This window comes from Pelophylax lessonae, assembly GCF_965119305.1.
Source record: "Pelophylax lessonae genome assembly, chromosome: 6".
NCBI lineage: Eukaryota > Metazoa > Chordata > Amphibia > Anura > Ranidae > Pelophylax > Pelophylax lessonae.
In genome coordinates this window covers 59,737,737-59,761,328 of record NC_138773.1, presented here as the reverse complement: position 1 = coordinate 59,761,328, position 23,592 = coordinate 59,737,737, and the positions used below count along the sequence as shown (strand labels likewise).

Genomic DNA, 23,592 nt, shown 5'->3' with positions numbered 1-23,592 from the left:
GAGTCACAAGAGCAGCAATATATCCTAAAGCGCTTTTTTTGTGAGAACTTTTTTTTAAGTATACTGCTGATCGGAATCTCAAGGATACTCTCCAGCTGCTATGGACAATTGGCAATAAACTTATATTTTCCTATGACAAGACACACACAATTTTGCTGGTGCCCAATCATATTAGTATTGGAGATTGCAATGTTCCACTTTTGTCACCATCAAGAAACCTGCCCTGGGAAATTACATGCAACTATCAATGCAGTGCATGTAGACATGTCTGCATTAGGCCAAAGTTCTTCCTTCTAACATACAACCTGGTATCTTTGATTTTCTGTACAACTCACCCTAATTAAGACGGTTCTCAGTTCCACTAGAAGCAACCTTGTGTACTCATATCCTTTAGTCAACCAGGTGTCAGTTACTGATGTAATACGACTTCGAATGTCACTGGGAGAGGCGGAAGTGAAGATTTCGGTATATATGAACATATCGATAGTCTGATTTATGTTCAGATATGTAATAGCTTGGTACTAGTAAAAAAAAAAAAAAAAAGAAAATACTTTATCAGTAAATGAGAGATGACAAAAATCAAAAATATATCATTCTGTCTAAAGGGTTATTCTACCTAAAAATTATATTTCACCAATGCAAAGATATTGGGTAGCTAAGTATTAGGCCAATTTACTATATCATTTAGTAGAATGATTTGCCTTCTATAATTTTGGTTCTATCCTGATTTCTCATTCAATGACTAAGCTCCTGCATGCCCAAAGTTTATGTAAAACAACCATATTTTTTTTGTATTATTTTGGATACATTAAGGCAGGAGTCTCCATACTATGACCCGTGGACAACATCTGGCCCCCTACGAGATTTTATTCAGCCCACAGCTAGGGCTAGTGGTGTATCCTCAATGTGCACTGGGGATTAAAGTCATCAGAAGCTACCTATGGTTTCTGCTCTGATGTTAGAGGGACTCTGTTGGGGACCCTGATAGAAAGGGTTACCCCAGTGCAAGAGGGGACTCTGATGGGGACCCTGATGTAAGGAGGGCTCTGATGTAAGCAGGGACTCTAATGTGAAGGGGGGGAACTCAGATAGGAACCCAAATGTAAGAGGGACCATCATGGAGATTTTGTTTGGACTTCGAATATTTTTAAAAAATTGTAACGTAGCCCTCGTACTAAAATGTTTAGGGACACCCTACAGTGAAGATTGCTTAACCTCTTGCCGCCCAAGAAATGCATATGTGCATCAGCAAGGCTTTAATGCCCACACACTGCAGGTATGGCATAGACAGCTGTGGTTTCTGTACTGCGAGCATACTCCTGCATACACCCAGTCAAAGACCGCTCCCTGTCTCTAATCTCTGTTAAAGGGATGTCAGGGTTGGGCGGGAAGTGTTTAAGAATCCTGTCTGAGTTTATTTACTTATTGTTGTCTGTGTCCTTTTGGTTTGATTTACCTTTACTTCCTGTCCTAGAAACAGGGCAGGAATTTAGAGGAGATGTCTCCAAAGAGAGGGGGTATCTGATAACTGGTATCTCCATTGGAAGATTTCCTCTAAAAACAATGGTCACCTGGACCAACAGACCGAATGAGTCTCTCCAACAGGAACACAGACAGCAATGAAAACTTGCTAAGCCTATCTTAGTCAGACGAGGGATGTTAATTCAGCTTTGGTTGCATGTTGATGGATGACATTGACCACTAATTTTTAAGCAGCAAAATCCCTTCAGAATTATGCTGTGTTAGGGGGCATGTGTCTATAGGGTTTTAGTCCCCACAAGCAGGCTTTGCATTCGCAAGTCTAAGGAAATGCCAAACCCATTGGAAGCAAGTCAAATGCAGGCCAGAAGAGGGTCAACTGCAGATCAAATGCACCTGTCAATTAATTCTGATGTCATTTGACACAGGCCCTTAACAGCTTTCCTCTGACTGTCACTACCAGAAACAATAGTGAGGGCCTCCTCATATCAGTTGTGGCAGAGGCTGAATCAAGTAATCAAGCTGAAAACAAAAAAAACACTTACGCCATCAAACTGCGAATTGAGACGAATTAGGTCAGCATAGCTTGCGTATTCAACTGATCTCCCCAAATTTTGCACCAGCCATTTGGCACTGTTGAGTCCATATGTGCATGCAGCTCCTAGGGACAACAAAACACTTATCGCATGAGATCACAAATTTGGACACAACTTTTACAGATGTCATGGTTTGCCTGACAATGGTTATTTTGCTTTTCAGTCTACCTTAAACTTATTTAACCACAACGTTTTTACAGCCTTCAATGCTACTTGCGTGCTCACTTGAAACAAATGGACAATTTGATACTTTTAATTTACTGTTTAATATATGGACTAAAAGAGAGGTTACACAGGAAGTCGCAAAACCAAACAACGCTACCAGGTGTCACCTGCTTTAATGTGCAGTGTGACATGAGAATCACAAAATCCAATCCCTCTGTTAGCTGTGTGCTTAGCCATTTGAACTTTGCTTTAATGTTTACTTCATACAGAAAACATTTGAAAAAAATATAAAAACTGTTTTTAAATAGTGATGTCTTCACAAAAATACATAAATATTATGCAATTTATTATAGTTTTCAATATTAACAAAATTGGAAGAAAATTCTCTATTCTGAGACAAAACTGTGACTAATTCAACTGGCTGTCACCATCTGCATATGTGACCAAGAACCTCACTGATTGGCTCCTGGTTATTACGAAAGTGCTACAGCTGATAAGTCACACCTCCGTTTTTATTGTATTGCATGATGTAGATAAAGTTAAGGTTATATATTTGATAAATGAAGCAATTTATTTTGCTTTAAGATGCAATGATTGTGTTAAACAAAAGCAGAAACGTTGATTACTACCTGAATTAGCAGCCTCAGCATCCAAAAACTTCAACCTGTATTGGAACACTAGCTGTTTGAGGTCATCAGAGAGTTGATCATAGACTTTATCGAATCCTTGGTAGCTATAAAAAGAAAACTGTGTGAAAACTAAACTGTGACAAGGAAAGCAGCAGTGGCTTAAAGCTCACTACATATATCAAACAGGCATCAGAACTAAAGAATCAAATCAAATAATATCTTGACTGCAATACAGGTATACATCATATTGGGCAGTTTATTGTTGCTTCAACGATTAACTGGTAAAATGTTTACATTGTACAAAATCTTTTCCAGTCTGTAAACATATATACATTTTAGGCTGGCAAATCTGGTAAACAAGGGGGCTCAGTGTCTGATTAATAGACACTTTAACTCCATGGAGTGAACATGACATGAGCCCTCCCCATAGTGTTTGTAAGCTGTCCCAAGCATGAGCAGGATAAGCTGCTATGGAAGGAGAAGTATTTTAAATGAATGTTCTCTTGAGGAAAGGAGGAATGGAGGAATGGGGGGGGGGGGGCATGGTAGTCAAGGGGAACCCCAGGGGGAAAACAGTGACTGTAAAAAAAAAAAAAAAAAACAGGGTCAAAGTTATCAGTTAGGGAAGTGGTAGAATATCTCCTACCTAACTTTCACATTAGCTCTGCACTTGATCAACCCCAAAAAGTCACTCCTAACCTGGCCATAATTTGAACAGGCTAAAACTGATTTTCACAAGGCCCTAAAATAATAATACTGATATAAACTAGCAATAGGCATAAAAAGGACACTCAGTCAAGACAAACATGCATTTTTATAGTGTAGTCAGCAGAAACGCTTGCCTAACTGTAGCTGGAGCATCGATGAATCTCTAAAGGCTCTCATATGTCAATGGACATCTTATAACCTATCGGCAATATGAGTCAACATGACATGCCTTTGTATTTTGTTTCAACTTACATGGCTTGGAAATCAGAGCAGTCTGTTGTAACAAGCTTCTGCAGGATGGTCTCATTGGCGGCTACGAGCAAATAACTAAGTTTTCCCTGGAAGATGGTATTTAGCTGAGGCTTACAGAGGGGATCTTGAATGCTGTTTAGTTTGTCCGCAAGATTATTCAGCAAGGAAAAAAGGACATTACTATCATAATTGCTGGCTGGCAAGCTGCTCAGGAACCCAAAATTGTAGGCAAAGTCATTGCCGTTCAGCAGATTAATCACCACAGTCGAGGATTCATAGCTGCTAAATGCAGTGCTACTTTCAACATATTGGTGCAATTGTATCTCAGTGAAGCTGCTTATTGCGGAGTTCTGCAAGACAGACAAAAAGTAGGATTAGATTGGATCGTTTAAAGATAAACACAGAGTCAAGCTGTTAGACACAAAGAGGAAATATATATGTAGCAAACATTTTTACCTCCCAAAACGAACTGATTGTTTGCCTATCCAGATATTTGCCTAGCCCCACCAGGTAGCACAGCCAAGTTGGTGACCTGATTTTTGCCTACTGCAGTTGAACAATTCATCTTAGTCACCTCTCTGCCCCATTAATTGGACAGTATAGGAGCAGTAGATTAGTGATACTCATTCTATTGATTTGACTCCGGAGTGTGTGATGTCTAAACTCTAATCTGAAGTTAGTGCTGAGATAGTTTTGCTGAGTAATGCTGCTATAGAGCCAGTTCAGGTATCTGCATATCAACTATAATGCCTTCCCAGGAAATCCAGTCCATCACAGCACGTCCATTTTCAAGTAGGCACTCAGACCTAACACAGCCCCCCCTTTCCCTACTTTTGTCAGTAAAATAGGTATTAAAGTTTCATACAGAATAAAGGTGAAAGCTCAGTAGAATATGTTAACCAAACATAAAGAGGCATGGTATTTTCAAAGGAAATTGTATTATGTATTCCTACTTTAATTAAGATCACTTATGATTTTTTTTTGTCTCAGGGTGAAAAGTTTGGGTTTATTATAAAAGTAACCTTTCTGTCACCTCTTGAGAAATCTGGTATTGCAATGTAACCATAAGATAAAATGGCACCCTGTGTAAGTAATAATACCTGAATGGCTAAAGAGTTAGTTAGAGGATGTCTATTTAGGGTTCTTTATATAAGGTAGGAAACTTACCCAGTTCTGATTACCGAAGGCCACTTGAAAGTCTGCAAAGTTCATGTTACTCTTAAAGTATGCATAATAGGCATTGATTGAGTTTGCTATGGTGTCTTTCCTGCAAGCTACAGAGACAAATACAATACAGTAAATGATAAAGTAGATAACTAGATAGTATCTATAAGATCTAACCTTCTGCAATTCTGCAAACATAGAAACTTCATATATATATATATATAGAGAGAGAGAGAGAGAGAGAGAGAGTTGTAAAAAACATATCAGTATTTGCTTTTATTTAGAAATCATTGTTTCTGTGTATAGTTTGCACATATATGTTACCCCTGTAAGAGGGAGGACCACATCCTACAAAGGAGAGGGGGGCCTCAACAAACATAAGGGAAGGGACTTTGAATGTGCCAACAGATGAGGAGAAATGAATTATTCAATCATATAAAATCATCATTTTACTGTATCATAATAAAATAAAAAGTGCCATCAGAAGTAACAATAAAACCATGTCAAATAAAACCCATACAGTGTTTAGACAGTCAGTCTTAGACATTATAAGCATGTAGAATCAACATCTTTACTCAGGATTCACGCTTAACCATGGACACTGCAAAAACAAAGAAACAACATAAATTAAAGTAAAACAGCGAATGTATATATTAGGATACAAGGTTGATCATCCTATTTTTTTTTTTTATTTTATTGTTTTTTTTTTTTTTATGGAGGGGGCACCCGAATCATCCTATTTAACCAGGAAGAACAAAAAAAAAAAACATTTTTAATATATTAATTTTTTATTATAATTTTTTTTAGTCCTTCCTGGATAAGTAGGATGATCAACCTTGTATCGTAATATCTACATTCACTTTGTTTTTACTTTGATTTTTGTCAAGCGTTTCTTTGTTTTAGCAGTGTGCAACGTTAAGCATGAATCCTGAGGAAGCTACTATAGTGAAACATGTTGATTCTACATGCTTATATTGTCTAAGACTGACTGTCTAAACACTGTATTGGTTTTATGTGACATGGTTTTATTGTTACTTCTGATGAGTGATGACACTTTATCTTTTATTATGATACAATAAAATGATTATTTTATATGATTGAATATTTCATTTTGTCTCCTCTGTTGGCACATTTAGAGTCCTTTCCCCTGTGTTTGTTGAGGCCCCCTCCCTTTTGTAGGACTTTTTTTACAGGGGTTATACTGCGTTTTTGACATGTATCTGAAGGGGATGGTGCCACATTGAGGTTCAACTTTACACCTTTGTCTGGCTCACACCTTCATTTGCATTGATTTGCACAGATATTTTTATATATATATATATATATATATATATATATATATAGCGTTATTTTTTCATTACATACTTAGGACCTGCTTACTGCTTTCCAGCGTTATACAATAGTTGCACTTTACTGTTCCATGTCACAAGACAACCGTGGCTAAAATCATATCTCAGGGGGTGTTAAAAGAGAGAGAAACAAAGGTATTGCACTGAGACATGGAGAGCTCCCTCTACTGGTTAATCTACACATTCTGGTTTTATTGCAACAGCAAAAATATGGAAGAGCAAGCTTAAAAAAATGTGAAAGCCAAATGAAAAGATAAAAAGTAGCCCTTTCACTGCTCAAAGGTTTACCAGTAAAGCGAAACTGTAATTGCCCACCTTCCCCATTGTCTGTGCCACTAAATTCAGCTTCAATCCTGAGAAGTGGTCCCCCAAATTTCACTGGGAAATTGACACCTCTGGGAATGTCAATCTACTGGGTCCACTGCAGCTCTCATTGGTTCCTTCTGCTGACTTCTACGTCCCGCCTGTCTCCTCTAGTTCAGGGGACTTATTCTCAGGATCAGAGCAATGTTTGGCAGTACAGGCAGTGGGAAAGGTATAAAGATGCATTCCCTGGGAAAGTGTCAAGGTCTCATTAAGGTACAGAACATGAAATATGTGCTTGCTGAAAATACATCATGCAATCCTTTCAAGAAAATAATGTTAGGCTTCATAATGCATTTGTGGAATGTTTTTTGGTTCATTTTGGTCTAGCCGTAAGGGTTATTCAAATATATGTAAAGAAAAATATTGAAAGAAACTATATATAGCTTATACATGGTGTAACGTGTTTAGTCATAGGGTGTGTCTGGCAGGGTTCACTTTGTGTGTGTCTAAGTTTGCATACTCACATTTTGCCTTGATGAATGTGGTTATCCACATTCCAATTTCATCTTTAGTTTGATTGCTTAATGAAGAATACTGCACATCCAGTCCCTGGACACTGAAAGGAAGGAAAAAGGACACAAACAAAGTTTACTTCCTACGTCTGTTTTACACAACGCCAGGCAGAGACAACAGCTGCCACCGTACTGGGGATTAGATCAGCCTATAGTGGCAGCTGAGCCAGGCTCACCATACATGTTACAATCTGACCATACAATCTCTGTACAATTATCTTTAGATCTACCAAAACTATGTAAAATTAGGGCCTACCTGAACTATCCAACTCATTTAAATCCAATATGGCAGGCTCTTGTATTACATACATCTTGGAAGATCTAAAGGAGATTGTGCAATCAGATTGTAATGTGTGTGATGAGCTTTAGGGAGCTCAAGCGATCAAGACAAGGAATGTCCCCAGTGGAGTCGGACAGCAAAAAAAAATTGCCATTATTTCCTCAACTAACAATTTGATTGCAGTTCGACTTTAAAGTAGATCTAAACTCAGTCCCTAAAATCCCATACATGTTTTCACATGTTAGTGCCATGTCAAAAGTTGTTTTCATTTCATGTCTGCAGCTTTCGTTGAAAGAATACCTGGTGATCCTGCCAAAAAAGATTCTTGTTCAGCCACATCTTGCTATGGAGTGACAATTGTCACCCAACTGTGCAACTACACCCTGTTGATAGAGACTACAAGAGGCCATGCTGACACACATTGAGCAGATATGGCCCACTGTTGTCACTGTCAGGAAGACAGCCCACAGGAACAATTTATATGTGATGCTGGAGACAAGGGGAGAAAGATTGGCAGCACTGAGATGGAAAAAAAAGTTATAGGAAAGACAAAAAAAAAAAAAAACATGTGACAATAGTTTAAGGTACTCAGTGCTGAAGTAAATTTAATGTCACCCAGTTAGGGTTTAGATCTACTCCTACTTGAACAGCCCATGTAATGAGAACATATTGGACTTACATGGCCTCCAATCCATCACATGTCACTGTGGTGGTGGTTATGCAGTTCAGGATCTCACTGTTGATGGCGGGTATGAAGGCATACAGTCTATCTTGTATCCAAGTGGATAGCAAACCAGGGGTCAGATTTTCTGGATCTTGCCTCAGTTTCTCCCACAGTGCTGTCAACACATAATTTCTGCTTTGTTTTGTAATGGATGAAGACGGAATCTGAAAGACAGAAGCTTGTTAAAGTGATGCTGCATTTCCTTCCAGCCCCAAGATTAACAAACATTTTTAAAAAGGATCTTTCACTGACATGCTCCCTCCATACCTGGGGGTACTGGATTTCTATTTGCTCCCCCAGCAACCAATCAGATGAAGAGAAAGCAATCCGAAGGTAAATATGTACTACCAATGGGGCTGCTATTAAAGGGAACCTATTGCTTCATTTTCAGGGGACAAGAAAGTAACTTACCATACGATTGATCTTGTTCAGCACAGACCCAATTGTGTCCAAACTGAGTTGGCTGAAGAAAAGTGAGAATGCTCCCTGTGTGAGGATTGCATCAGGGTTTGTAATGAAGCAGTTGAGGATGTTATAAATTTTGTTGTCTGCCACATTTCTCAACTGTGGATAGAGAAGCAAAAACAATTAAACAATTTTAAAGTGACCCTTTCCCATTGTCCATAACACACTGAATATGACTCGAGTCTGCCCTGGCACTGCACTTAAACATAATTCACATTTTAGAACCTTATGGTTGATATACCAACAACCATGAGGAGACTAATGTCTTTTAAGATCTGCCAAATGATGCTGAAGATGTTTTATGAGTCTGGGGTGACAAGCGCTCTCCTGTATGCAGTGGCAAATTGTGGAAGCAGGCATAAGCCCCGGACACACGATCAGATTATTGAACGATCTGTCGTCCGTTTTTTGTGGCATGCTAGTCTGATGTGGAAAGTGAAGAGGTTATTTTCATACGAATTTTCCCGTACGACAGAATTCTACTTCAGAAGTGATGTCATGTGTTGGATTGCTTTGTATGTGTTCTTTCGTCTCTGAGCATGCCTAGTCTTGCCCCGTCGAAATCTGTACTAATGAGACGAAAACGTGTGTTGACGGAGGACAAAAATTTTATAGCCTGCACACCAGGATTTTGTCAGCCGAAAAGTCGGAGTCGACTGTCGAAAGCACCATACTAACAATCCGAAAATCGGCAGATCGGTCGTCGGACGAATTTTCCCTTCCAAATTTCTTATCGTGTGTACGGGCCTTTAGGGTGGCTGACACCAACAGACTCAATAAACTGATTTGCAAAGTCAGTGCTGTTGTTGGATTGTAGCTGGAGTCTTTAACATCAGTGTTGGAGAGGAGAATGTTGTTCAAGGTACGTTAAATCTTGGACAACTCCTCCCACCCACTCTACAATATGCTGGTCAGTCTTTGGAGTACCATCAGTGACAGATTGCTACAACCCCAATGCACCACAGAGCAACACAGGAAATTATTTTTGCCTGTGGCCATCATGGTATATAATTCTTCTCTGTAAGGGCTGGAGGTGAAGATCAAAATATGGTTTATGATCAGGATTTTTATGTAGTTTTATAGTATGTTGGTATTATGTTATTATTTTTTGGGGTAATGGAGAAAGTGGTGTAATATTTGCTTTTTGGTAGTTTGATTTTCTGTTGTTTATTAATCTGTGTTATTTATTCCATGTCGTATTTTAATTGTATGGATGTTTATTAACCACTTGCCGACAGCCTGCCGCATTTTTACTGTGGCAGGGCGGCTCGGCTGCGTCAAGTCACGTAGTACTACGTGACTGGAGTGCATGTGGTTTTGGCGCCGCGCGAGGGAGGAGCGGCGGCTTTTGCCGCTGCCCTCCCGCGATCGTCGGGGAAACTGAGAGAAGACACGCCTGCTTATGTAAACAAAGCAGGCGGATCTTCTTTCAGACAGGCAGGGAAAGATCAGCAGTTTCAGCTAAGCTGAAACTGCGATCTCTCTATGCCTGTCACAGAACCCCCCACCCACACAGTCAGTAAGCATTAGGCATACATTTAACCCCTTTAATCACCCCCCGTATTAACCCTTTCCCTGCCAGTGTCATTTATACAGTAACAGTGCATATTATTTAGCACTGATTACTGTATTAGTGTCACTGGTCCCCAAAAAGTGTCAAAAATGTCAATTAGGGGTCCGATCTGTCTGCCGCAATGTCGCAGTCCCGCTAAAAATCGCAGATCGCCGCCATTACTAAAAAAATAAATAAACAAATAAAAAGTCTAAAAATCTATCCCGTAGTTTGTAAATGCTATAACTTTTGCGCAAACCAATTTTAAAATACGCTTTTTGGGATTTTCGTTTACCAAACATATGTAGCAGAATACAAATTGGCCTAAACTGATAAAAACATTTTTAACATTTTTTTTTATTGGGAATGTTTTATAGTAGAAAGTAAAAAATATGGTGTTTTTTTTCAAAATTGTCACTTTTTTTTACAGAGCAAAATCTAAAAATCGCACAGGTGATCAAATACCACCAAAAAAGCTCTATTTGTGGGGAAAAAAAGGACATAAATTGTATTTGGGTACAGCGTCGCATGACCACGCAATTTTCCGTTAAAGTAACGCAGTGCCGAATAATAAAAAATGGCCTGGGGGGGTAAAATCCTTCTGGTCCAGAAGTGGTTAACATGTAGTTTTAATTTGTTTTATTTGGTGCTAATGGCTGTTATTGGAAATTGTGTTATGTCTCTTGTTCTGTTCATTGTTGTGGTCTTTTGTTGTCTTTGTTGAGTGTAGCATGTGTTGCAATAATTTCCCCATGGGATTAATAATCACGTATTCTGAATCTGAATATTTTATTTATCATCATAAGTGAAGGTGGGGGGGGGGATTAATGTACAGGTAATTAAGTAAACCCCTTCTTAAATACACACCAAGTCTTTGCTGATGCATTTGCTGAACAATGACCACAGTAATGTTTGGCATTCATGAGAGGTAATGAAACACAAAACACTATCAAACTTACGTCTGCACAAGCATAGTGTTGAAAAGAATTGCCGCACACATCATAATTGGACTTTGCTAGAAGTATAACTAGATCATCACTAGTTTAAAAAAAAAAAAAAAAAAAACAATAATTAAACAAAGAATACTATAAATGAGAACAGAGTAATGGAAAGTAATATAAAGTGGATATAGTGTGAAAAATATTTCTAAAATGCCAAACTCAAGACATAGAAACAGTTCAATAACAGTGCTACAAATATTCCCTGTTTCCTCTGTTTTAAGGGTTACTCTATTTAAAAGGGATATATCAATTAGATAGAAGGGGATTTTAGGTTATTGAGGTAAATCTAGAGGCAAAACCTTTGTTTTGGAAGTTAAGAAAATATTTAAAGATAAAGTGGAACTTTAGTCCGAAAATTAAGTCCTGCTAGATCACTTCATGCTGGCCCCTTTTGCCATTAAAGCTATGTAAAACATTAAAAATAATTTCCTATACTGTTTAAAATCCAGTAATACACTGCCTCATCCTGCTTCTCAGTTGCTCTCTATTTTTAGACACTGTGCCAAATTTTTAGAGGTCAGTCTGCTGACAGCCTAATGATTTACTGCTGCTCAGGGGCTCTGGGCTTCAACAAAATGGCAGCCTCCAGGAAGAAGAAACGGTAACAATGCTGGAGACAATTTTACTTTTTTTAAGTTGTTATTGGTAAAGTGCCAATTTAAGGGAATGGGTATTCTTAAGGGTTCTGAGTTTTTATTTTGGCCTTCTGTGTCCCCCGTGGGGGGGTTCTCTTTTTATCTTTACTTCCTGTCCTGTAGACACAACCAGTAGAGGAAATCTCTTAAACGTAAAATAAATTACTTCTTGCACCATTCTTTTTGGAACAGGTATCCCAATTGGAAGATTTCCCTTCTATTGCCATTCTAGTGAAAATCCAACTTTCTCGTCCCAGTGATAATGGTCAGAAGGACAAATAGACAAGGCAAATCACCTCAGGAGGGACAAGGACAGCAATAAAAAGCAAATTACCTTGCCCAAAACAAAAAAAAAGCAAGAAAAAAATTTGGGCTTTAGATACACTTTGGGGGAAAATGCTGGATGACCATCTTAACAAGATCCAACGATAAGCTCCTAATTTAGAAGCAAGGAGATACACATTTAGTTTTAGGAGGATTTAGGAGGGGTTTTCAAGTATATCCAAAGAACAGTCTATCAGTTCTAAGATGTGGTAGCTGAATTAATGTTTTTTTTTTCCAGACTTTTTTCATTTTATTTTTTATCTAGTAATCCTGCCAGGAAAATACATCCTGTCTTGGGATTAAATTGCCAACTCACTGCACTATATTTAGAGGTGGAGCGGGCCTACAGAAAAACCATCCCTCTTCTCATATAACAGGAGGGGGTGTTCTGTAGTTCACAGAGGTAAATTGGGAAAGGCTGAAAATGTTGCTTGAGATAACTCTTAAGAGTGCACAGGACACAGGACAGCACTTGATCTCTGGCACAAAAAATCATTTTTTGTTTTGTTTTTTTGTACTTATCAAACAGATAAAACAAAATGCTTTCAATTTTATATTTAAAGAACCAAAAGGAACCAAAAGGAACCAGATAAGTGAAATTTATTGTTAAAGTAGTTTATATATGATGTTTATGTATGATGAATCATATAACACACCACATAGTTCTTTCCATGCTTCTGAGCATTATGTTCATCATTTAGAATATTTTATTTCAAGAGGATACTCACAGTCCAACATAGGAGGAGCAGATTTCACGACCTGTCATGGAGAAACATGCATGAATTAAGCACTGACTTAGCCAGTTCTTACCTATATATTAAAAAGATAATACCTAAATAGCAATATGTGTACTTACCAGATTGAACGTAAGAGGGGCACTGCAAAGTGTTAGATATAACAGTTAATTATTTTGCTTTTGACAAAGTTTTCAATGTTCCATTTCAATCATTTTAAAAATACATTTATAAAAACTAAACATTAATATGAATACAAGATAACCTTTTTTTTATCCTCTAGTTGAGCACCTCCTTTTCAAGTAGATACAGATACAGGTAAAGAGTAAATCCACATGAAATTAATATTTAAATTATGTGTAGATTTTTTAAAATATTCATTTGCACCTTAGTTTGAAAAAAAAACCAAAAACTTCAACATGTAGCAGCAAAGAAGAAGAAGAAAGATTTGCTCTTCCCACTAGATTTTTCATTTTAGTAAAACTCCACGGATTGGTGGAGTAAAACAGGGATGTCTGATGAAAATCTAAAGACCCCAAAAATCAAAGCAATTGGTGGGGTAATAAAAAGACCCTTTCTCCATCCTCAACTGAAAAATCTAATTTGTATGGATGGACCCTTCAAAGTGTATTGCTGATCTACCCCTGCCATGCTGCATATCCTGAATAATAAGGGATACAATTGGATCCAGGAAATACTTTGTCTTCCAGATATTACTGCTCCAAGATCCCACTGTGGCCCGTCACAGTACCAGATGAGAAGGAATTTGGTAATGTGACCAGCCTTTTTTTTTTTTTATATGGCAGGTAATTATTTCTGGGCTTCCATTTCCATCTACTGATGTGATAGAGCAGGAAAGTCAGTAGGGCAAGGAACTGTCATCTAACTATAAATACACCGTGATACTTGTACATGCCTTCTTTAATTTTTTCTTTCTCTTTCTCAGGATTATTCTTAGCCCCAAAGAAAATAGAAGCAGTGCACCAAAGAAAGCAGGCCACCCAATTTCACTGAGTGTTGGGATAACAGTGAAACAGTGTAATACAACAAACATGAACAGTCCAGAAGGCAGGAAACAAAGGACAGAATGGAGTCATCAAAAGTCAAATTGCAGAGTCAGGTAAACCAACAGTCAACAATAGAAGGTCAACAGGACTATAAACAAATGCCATAAGACATGACCAGAGATAAGGTAGTGTCACTTGAAAAATTATACACAAGTTGGGCAGACTTGATCAAACTGGCCATGGCCGTATTAATAGCAGTCACTTGCCACTGAATGTTGAATAATAAGACACAATTTAATAAATCATTGCCTATCTGGCGACAAATCAAGACAAAAATGACAGAACACATGGGACATGTAAAACAGGAATAGAGCAGACAAAATACCAAGGACTGAAAGGTATGGATCCACATGGACACAAAGAAGAGGTTGAAAAAAAAGGCGTATGACAGTTTAGCCGCCTATAACAATGTGATGACAGTAGTGACTGTAGTCCTAAACTTTGGGTTCATGCTTCATATTTAATATATGTAGAACATTGGTCTTATCATGGGAAACTAAGATGTAAAAAAAAATAAAGGGTCCTCACATTTGGAGAATCCGTCGCTACAACTCCCGCTACCGTCGTTGTATCAAATGTCCAAGAGCCTAGTTCTACTGCAGATTCATTTGCAGGTTCTCCAGATACCTTTTTTGGAAAAAAAAAACATAGTTTAAAGGTTACTGTATTTTAAAACAAACGCAACTGATGTTTTTAAAGTATAGCAATGCAAAGCCTCTATAAAGTTACAGTGAAAATAAGGACAGGAATAAGAATGCCAAGGAAGGGCATGCCCTAATCATTTTCATGAAGCTACTATTTAAGCTGTTTTTGATTAGTTCAGGACAATAAAAATGTTGTGTAGTATGTACTAGAGTATACCGATACTTGAAAATTAAAAAAACGCAACAGGCAAAAAAGTGGAAAACAACAACCCAAAAGGTTTGCCAAGAAATTCAAGGTATACTTGATAGGAGTTTTTTCCAGTTTGGTAAATACCATTGTTTTTATTTATCTTTTTAATGTACAAAGGGAATAAAGCTGAAAAATGTAAAGACTGTGCGCTATTTCGGTGTAAGGCGTGGTGAATTCCTTTACATTTGCGTGTGTTCTTTTTTCCTCGGGGGTAGAAGGTGCTTCATGTTCATCAATCAATTATGGTTACCAAAGTCAAAGTAATTTCCAGTATGTGCCCTGAGGCAATTTTTGAATGATAAAAGAAAAATAAGTTCTCGATGGACATAGTGACAAAACTGAGCAAGACTGTCATCTAAGCTTTAAAACCAAATGTGGAATTGCCAAATTTTTTCTATGGGTTGAAATCAAGTGACCAAAAAATAGGGGATATGTTATTCAGTTAGTAAAACAAAGGTTATAACAATAGTTTTATTACATGTGTCTCTTTGTCTGGGATGTTAGTACACAGAAATTAACTTCTTTATTGATTTTTCGGTGCATAGATAGATAAGGTAGCTATTTGGGTACAGGACTTCGGACAAAGCACAAAGAACGTTTTGTGCCCAAAAACTTCAAACTAATCTAAAAGGGCATTTGAGGTTTCTTGCTAACTTAAACATAGACTGAAAATTTTTAGGGATGTGTGTATATTATAGGATTACTAAATCCGACAATTAGCCCAAAACAAGGATATGATCGCATTCCTGTCTAAGCTAGACCTGGGATTCTGCTGTTTTTACATTTACTCTTACAATTGTGTGCATTTTTTTGTGCACAAGCATAAGGAGTTTTTGATAAAAGCAACATGTAGTCTAACAACACAGCTTGGGGCTTACACCCATTTTTTTTACCTGCTCATTATGACCCATTTAGGCATCAACTAGCGTGTGAAGGTTCAGTTTGTCTTCTATCATATAAAGTACTGGAAATGTAACTAGGAAGTTCAATATTATAAGGTTGGTCTTCAAAATGTTTTTTTATGGAAATCATACTATCTCCTTTTTAAGAAAGAAAACCATGAAGAGCTAAGACTAGATAAGTTCTTTAAGACTGGTAAAAAAAAAAACCCCTAATCTTCAGTAATTAAAAATGTTGATGCCATCATATTATGATCCTTTGACCTTCAAGCATTATGTCATTTTTATGGTATGACTTTTATCCAGGCCCCGATTTCAAAATTAGCAACACAATTTGACATACATTCGTTAATTTTAAATACAAAACTTGAATTCTCCAATACTGGGCAGCATATAAAAACAATAAATACACATTTTAAATACTTACATTGTTGGGTCTTGTTTCCTGTCCATTTATACAGTGATCTAAACATAACACAGATAACAATTAATATTTATTTAGAGCAAGACTTAGAAATTGAAAAATTGTTCGTCATGTATACTCTGATAGTAAAGCATGTGATCTAATAAGTGAGTAGTTTCTATGACTGCTTACAGATAATAATAAATGACCTTTAGCTAATTGCAAAACACAAGGGGGCACTCTTTTTGCCATATGGAAAAGAGGCTTAACCTCCATATATGGAATGTTTTCTCTACAGTAACAGATGTGAAAAATTGGAATAGACTTCCACTAGAGCTACTCCTAGCCATCTCTGTTGATGGTTTAAAAAAAAAAAGTCTGTATGTGTTTACACAAACTATAATTGGCTATTAACATTTATAAAAAAAATAACACTGTTGATTGGTAACCTGGGCAGTATCTGATTGTCATAGAAGGCCAGCAAAGAAGTTATTCCTTGTTGGAGCAAATTTGATCAAACTTCCTTTCGATTTTTCCGTTTTTTATTTATTTTAAGCCCATACGAGCCATAAAAAGCAGGGACCAGTCAAATTCCGATCCATGTATGCCACTGTGGCTGTACAGAAGTCGATCTATAGATCGACTTTTGTACAATCAGCCTGTCGGATTCTCCCCACTTAATCAGCGCTGCAGGCTAAAACCTGCAATGCTGATCAGTGTATTTTGATGGCAGAGAAGTCTCTCTGCTGTGAGAATACAATAGCTCAGCCAGCAGGATTGCCCCATCCACATTGAATGTGTGGTAGGGGAAATAAAGTCAACCCACTGGTTGATTGACAAAAACTGACTCATCTATGGGCTGCCTTAGTCTTTTGACTGAATTCCATGGGCATTTTTTAACCTGACTTTATATATGGAATAAATGTAAATTAGCCCCAGTTCACAGTGCTCCAACATGAAAGTCACGCAACTTCCTATCCAACTTTGCCCTGCAACTTTAGTCTGACTTTCATCAGACTTAATGTGACTTTTTACACTTTGTTACAATGAAGTCATATCAAAGTCGGACCAAAGTAGTGCAGGAACCTCTTCTAAAGTCAGAGCGACTTGTGTCGGATCCGTTAAGATGGCTCTCATAGGGAAATATTGAATTTTACATGTCATCCGACTTGTGCTCTCACAAGTTGGATCCCATGTCGCACTAGTGTGAACCGGGCCTAAATGCAGGTGAAACGCACGCCGCACACTTCCGGGTAGCCTGGTGGGACGCAAACCGGGTCGCCGCTCTCCATTCCCCGGCAGATACCTAGAGCGGACGTGCTTTTGTTTTGTACTTGTTTTTACTCTGCTTCTTTTAATCATTGGCAATAAAATTACCCTTTTAACGGTACTGCACTATTGGAGCACTTTCTTTGTCCCCCCTTGGATTGGACCTTGAGGATCGGTTTCCATTACAGGAGTTGAGGACCACAGTGAACCACAGAGACCAGCAGTCACCTTAGGCTTTGTGAAGCCACAAGCTCGGAAGGTCTTGTTGCTATATGGCATTCAAGACCCACCAAATCCGGTGAGTTTGCACCCGGTATGATAGAAGCCATGCCGATTATACCAGCAATTTGAACATTGGAGAAATCCTATTAGGACATTTTTGCACAAGATCACTTTTGGGAATATTATTGCACATATTTTTGATCACCTTTGCATCCAATATATTTTATAATTTTATATTTATATATATACAGTTTTCACTATATTTATTTGTCATCACTTCAATTGTATATTCATACCTTAAGTTATTCTAATTATTTAGCACCTTGCACTTTACTATACCTGCTATCACCTTTAGGGAATAGCAATACTCCCTCACTAAATTAGTTATCACTCAGGTGTGTGAACAAGAAATTGCTCACCCCTGATTGCTTAATAGAAAGCGCTATATTAACCCCTTAGGGGGCCAAATATCTCTAAATGCAAAACGTTTCAAATATTTTTTAAAATGAGCACACAGGCTTGGGAATAGGGTGCATGTAGTTCCAGTAAATCCAAGTCACCAGTATATCATTTAACATGATGTTTTATAATATCCCTTCATTTGTGTGCCAAGCCAAAATCTAGATGACTACATTTATTTTGCTGGAGGCAAGTTCTCCAAAATTCTTATTTTAATAATTTGGCCAGGTTAGTTTCAAACAAACAAAATGCTAACAAAGTACAATAAAAAGGTAGAGAATTACAATTAAAAAAAACTTACTTGAAAGCAGTAATCCTGATATAAATATAAGGACAGTTGAGGCCGATATCCTGCCCATCCTTCCAGACACCTGGCTGTGTCTGTGCTCCTCTTTCTACTGTCAAATAAACATATTTGTAGTTATCAATATAAACTGGTTGATTAACTGTCATAGAGGTATGTGTATTACCTAATCTCAATTTAGAAAGATTATATCAATCTAGTGTAAATGTGGGACAGGCGCAAATAACTCCTGAACATTCTACCTGGAATTAAAATAAAGAACTGGTCAAACATGACCCAGCCAATAGAATTCTAAATCCCTCTGTAACATTGATTTACTGTGGAAAATCATTCTAAAGGCTTTAATATAAAAATGTTATGGCTTATATTTAATTTTATGTCATTCTGAAATATTTATAAACTAATCTTTTTTTTTTTGTATTGCTTTCATTAGGGCATATGTATATCCAAAGCCTTCTTTTTTCATTTTAGATTGTGTTTGAAAGGGTTAAAACCCCTGCCAGTTTATTTTTTGCTCTTTATGTCCAATTGGGGAACTTCCCCTTCATTTCCTGTCCCAATAACACAGCAGGAAGTGAGGGGAAATATCCCAAGGTTAAAGGTGAATTCCTCTCTTAGACAGTTGTCCCCAGAACAAGTGGAAATGTAGAAATGTACCCTTACTGATTGTTCTGGGGACAACTTTTGGGTTTCCCCTTGCTTTAATTCTAGATGACAATGGTCATCAGTACAATTAAAGGGCAAATCTCCCCATTGGGAACACAGAAAGCAAAGCAAAATTAACAGCGGTCTAACCCTTGCCAACACCATCCAAAACTAAGATTATTGGCCATTTAAAAAAAAAATAATTATTTTAGAAAGATACATTTAACAAAGAACTGACTTTTTACTTCATGACTGTTTCTAAAAAAAAAATCTATATGGGTTCAAACAAGCAAGTATTGCCATGGGGGCCTGTCCTTTCTCCAACTCTCCAACTGTGTTTTTGTTTTGAATGGACATAATAGCAGAATATTACATTGTTTAAATGCATCCATATTTAAACTAATTTAGCAACATTTTGTAAGATTTCTAAATTTACAAACCAGACTGCTTGATGATAGTATTTGGGCATCATCTAACTTTTTAAATTTTAACATTTTAGAATGCAGTAATCTATCATTTTATTTATGCTCTACAGGTTTACACTTACATAACCAGAACAAGCACTATTAAAAAAAAAAAAAAAAAACCTTTGGGAGTGGCTATTTACATTTTCTTAAAGAGTTTTTTTTTAACTGTAAATCAAAAACACAACCCTTCTTAGAAATTTCACTGGGGTAAAATTCTTTATATTTCAGACATCAGCCCAAATAAAGTATAAAAGCTGTATCAATGTTAATTACTGTGGAACTGATCATCATAGTTAATAACACTGAATCCACATGCTGTTGAATATGGAAAAGGCACTATGCATAACGGTAGTGGAATACGCCTCAAACCAGATCAGCAGCATAACTGATATTAAAATCTGTATTACACAACATAGGCTTGGATTAGTAACAGCTGCACACACAATTTTTCAAAAACATTTTTGTATAAATAAAAGAATGTAAACTGAGTTTCATCTAATGTAGCTGTAAATTTATTCCTGTAGACATATACATTTTAATTCCCTGTTTAGACCAAGATATGTTTTAAGATGGAAAGCAAAACACATTTTTTTTTCTTAATTGCATGGGGATATTAAAGGAGATTTTCAGACAGAACTGATTGTTTAAGCTGGCCTTATACATCGACAATGGTTAATAGTGCATGAAAGATCCAATCGTTTTTGGCGGCCTTTTGGACCAGGTTCCACCTTAAACAGGGAGTTACTCCACGGAGAATAGCTGACAATTCCATTTCCCACTTATCTTTGGTAAAACCATAGAAATTAATTTCACATCTTTTTGTAGTGGTTTCCCCAGAGAATGGTTTTCCGAGGCTGTTTGGTGCTGCCACAAAGACATTAGATCGACCTGACTTGCGATCTAATGTTTAGGGGAATCTATACTCCATACACATGTCCAGTGCCAAAATAAAAATTATCAGTAGTAAAAGTGTGACAATGCTTAAAATGCAAAAAAAAATTCAATGCATCAATCAGGGGAAAAGGTATTATCTAGTAATTACAGTTCTTTTAAGAAATATAGTTAATATAGGTGCAAAACAATACCTAAACTAGGAAGTTATTAAATGCAAATAATGCAAGAAGCAGCTGAGATATTTTTTGATTATTATTTTTTACATGAGAATTAAGTTTATATTTTGTTTTAATTTAATTAAGAAATAATAATGTTGAAACCTATGCCTTAAATCAAGTATTTTTATAGTACCCTAAAGTTGCAAAAAAAAAAAAATGCATTTATAGCAAAGTATTTTTTAAACTGTGATAGTCCAGCATTTACCTGGATCATCCATTATATTGCCATTAATGTCTAATGATTGGGTAGGTAGAGGTAATACAGCTATTGAGAATTGAAGGAGTACTTACTCTGGATTTCAGTCCTCTGCACCTGTCCTTAGAAGAAATACGATGCAGACTGGTGCTTTGTCACCTACATAGGGAGTACTTATAGCCTGACATAAGGCTTAAGGTTGCAGCTCTTAGCTATTTGGACAGCAGTCAAATGGCCCAGCCCAGATAAAGTCTGTTCTGTGTGTCACTGCATTCCTAGCTTGTGCTATACATCAGGGGACATTCTCTGGCCTTAGGTACTTTTCTCTGTCCCTGCCCTGTACCTGAGGGGTTAAATGATAGGACCCCTAGTTATAACTAGGTCACAGCACCCCAGAAAAAGGGGATTTATTTTCTTCAGAAATAACCGAATAAAATATCACCTATAAAATATAACCACACAGGAATTTTTTTAATTTAATATGTACGCTTTTTTTTTTTTTTTTTGTTATTTTACCCATTCTGTCATTTTATCTGTTTTATTTCTTATTCCATTATTTCAACAATTCTGTGATTTTATTTATTTATTTTTAAAGGAGGGTTCTACTTTCCCTCCTGTTTAACACATTTATAAACAGATTGGCTGCATGACAAGTGTTTTTTTGCAAATTCACCAGGCAAGGCAGTGAAAGATTACATTACCCAATGGAAGTGTAATCATTGGCTGTAGAGATCTGTATCTGTGCTCAGTTGTGGGTGACCAAACATATTTAATTATTGTAGATTTTTATTTAAAAACTCTAAAAGTTAAAACATCTATGTGACCCCCTTTCCCAGTGCTACCAGCCTGGAACACCAATCATGGTGACTGGTATCCACCATGGCACTAAGCATCATGGCTCTTACCATACCCTTTAATGCTTGGGGGGTGCATCAAGGGGGTCTTCCCCCAAAAAAAGGGGCAATCCCCAAAGCAATGGTGCCAATTTTGGCACCTGGCTCCTTGGCACTCTCAGTGCTTCTTGGTGGGGCAGTGACATGAAAGCTTCTTGATCTCCCATTATGGTAAACTGATTTGCTACCTCTTAACAGTTCATCAATGTACATGGGTATAATGTAGATATGAGTTAACAACAGAGACCATTGCTAAAATTTTTCTCGATTTGTACAATTCCTAATTTAGGTTAAAATTTACCTTTTAGAATCCGAATAAGTACCATGATGGGTGTACTATTTATCCCTCCTGGCGAAGATTATTTAAGGATCTCCTCTTATACACTCAGCTTATGGCTAAAGATCTGACTGAGAAAAAATTGTGCAGGGATTTCAGGGCCAGCCTGGCAAACCAACGATGGTGACTAGTATCAACCATGGCACTAAGCATGAAGCCTCTTGCCATACCCTTTAATGCTTTGATGGGGTTGCATCAAGGGGGTCTCCCCCCCAAAAAAGGGGCAATCCCCAAAGCAATGGTGCCAATTTTGGCACCTGTCTCTTTGGCATCCCCAGTGCTTCTTGGTGGGGCAGTGACATGAAAGATTCTTGATCTCCCATTATGGTAAACTGATTTGCCACCAACAGTTCATCAGTGTACATGGGTATAATGTAGTTAAGAGTTAACAACAGAGACTATTGTTAAAACTTTTCTCGATTTGTACAATTCCTAATTTAGATTAAAATGTACCTTTTAGTATCTGAATAAGTACCACAATGGGTGTACTCTTCATCCATCCTGGCGAAGATTATTAAAGGTTCTCCTCTTATACACTCAGCTTATAGCTAAAGATCTGACTGGGAAATATTTGTGCACATAAAATTAAATTGTACAGGAATTTCAGGGGCTGTACTCTCCATGGGTTCCCTCTGATACCATAGACACTAAATTTTGCCATAGGGAAAAAATATTAATACTTGCTGTAATAGAAAACCCCACTCTTGTGCACAGTTGGGGTTATTTACTAAAACTGCATGGTGCAAAATCTGGTGCAGCTCTGGATAGAAACAAATCAGCTTTCAGGTTTTTTAATCACAAGTTGAAGTTGTGACGCGACTGGCTACCAGATTCTGAGTGCACCAGCTTTAGTAAATCTACCCCATTGTGTTGAGGAGCCCTTTACTGGGAATCTCCACTGGAGAACATCACCACAGTACTGAAAATATTGAACAGGCATTTGGGGAATATATACACTATATTACCAAAAGTATTGGGATGCCAGCCCTTACATGAACATGGACTTTAATGACATCCCAGCCCTTAGGGTTCAATATTGAGTTGGCCCACCCTTTGCAGCTATAACTTCAGAGAGCTTCAACTCTCCTGGGAAGGCTTTCCACAAGGTTTAGGTTTGTGTCTATGGGAATGTTTAACCATTCTTCCAGAAGCGCATTCGTGAGGTCAGGCACTGATGTGGAGGAGAAGGCCTGGCTCACAGTCTCTGCTCTCATTCATCCTAAAGGTGTCTTTGGATTGAGGTCAGGACTTTGCTTTGTGCACTGGTCCAAATCATTTGGTGGAGGGGGGGATTATGCTGTGGGGTTGTTTTTCAGAGGTTGGGCTCGGCCCCTTAGTTCCAGTGAAGGGAACTCTTAAGGCATCAGCATACCAAGACATTTTGGATAATTTCATGCTCTCAACTTTGTGGGAACAGTTTGGGAATGGCCCCTTCCTGTTCCAACATGATGGTGCACCAGTGCACAAACAAGGTCCATACAAAGATGGAT

General features: G+C 37.5%; 1 protein-coding gene across 1 annotated transcript in view; it reads right to left on the bottom strand.

Annotated features, from left to right (window-relative positions):
• The window catches only part of LOC309558589 (uncharacterized protein), an 84,241-nt gene extending 63,226 nt beyond the window's left edge, over positions 1-21,015 (bottom strand). The window contains exons 1-15 of the mRNA XM_082261667.1: positions 20,968-21,015; positions 18,450-18,546; positions 16,223-16,260; positions 14,531-14,629; positions 13,058-13,079; positions 12,930-12,960; positions 11,201-11,279; positions 8,636-8,788; positions 8,180-8,388; positions 7,173-7,264; positions 4,997-5,103; positions 3,830-4,179; positions 2,870-2,973; positions 2,025-2,140; positions 336-521 (exon numbers count right to left, since the gene is read on the bottom strand). Coding sequence (XP_082117793.1) covers positions 336-521; positions 2,025-2,140; positions 2,870-2,973; positions 3,830-4,179; positions 4,997-5,103; positions 7,173-7,264; positions 8,180-8,388; positions 8,636-8,788; positions 11,201-11,279; positions 12,930-12,960; positions 13,058-13,079; positions 14,531-14,629; positions 16,223-16,260; positions 18,450-18,507 — 1,644 coding nt within the window. The 5' untranslated portion in view covers positions 18,508-18,546; positions 20,968-21,015. The remainder of the gene's footprint in view (positions 1-335; positions 522-2,024; positions 2,141-2,869; positions 2,974-3,829; positions 4,180-4,996; positions 5,104-7,172; positions 7,265-8,179; positions 8,389-8,635; positions 8,789-11,200; positions 11,280-12,929; positions 12,961-13,057; positions 13,080-14,530; positions 14,630-16,222; positions 16,261-18,449; positions 18,547-20,967) is intronic.
• Between the last annotated feature and the right edge of the window lie 2,577 nt (positions 21,016-23,592).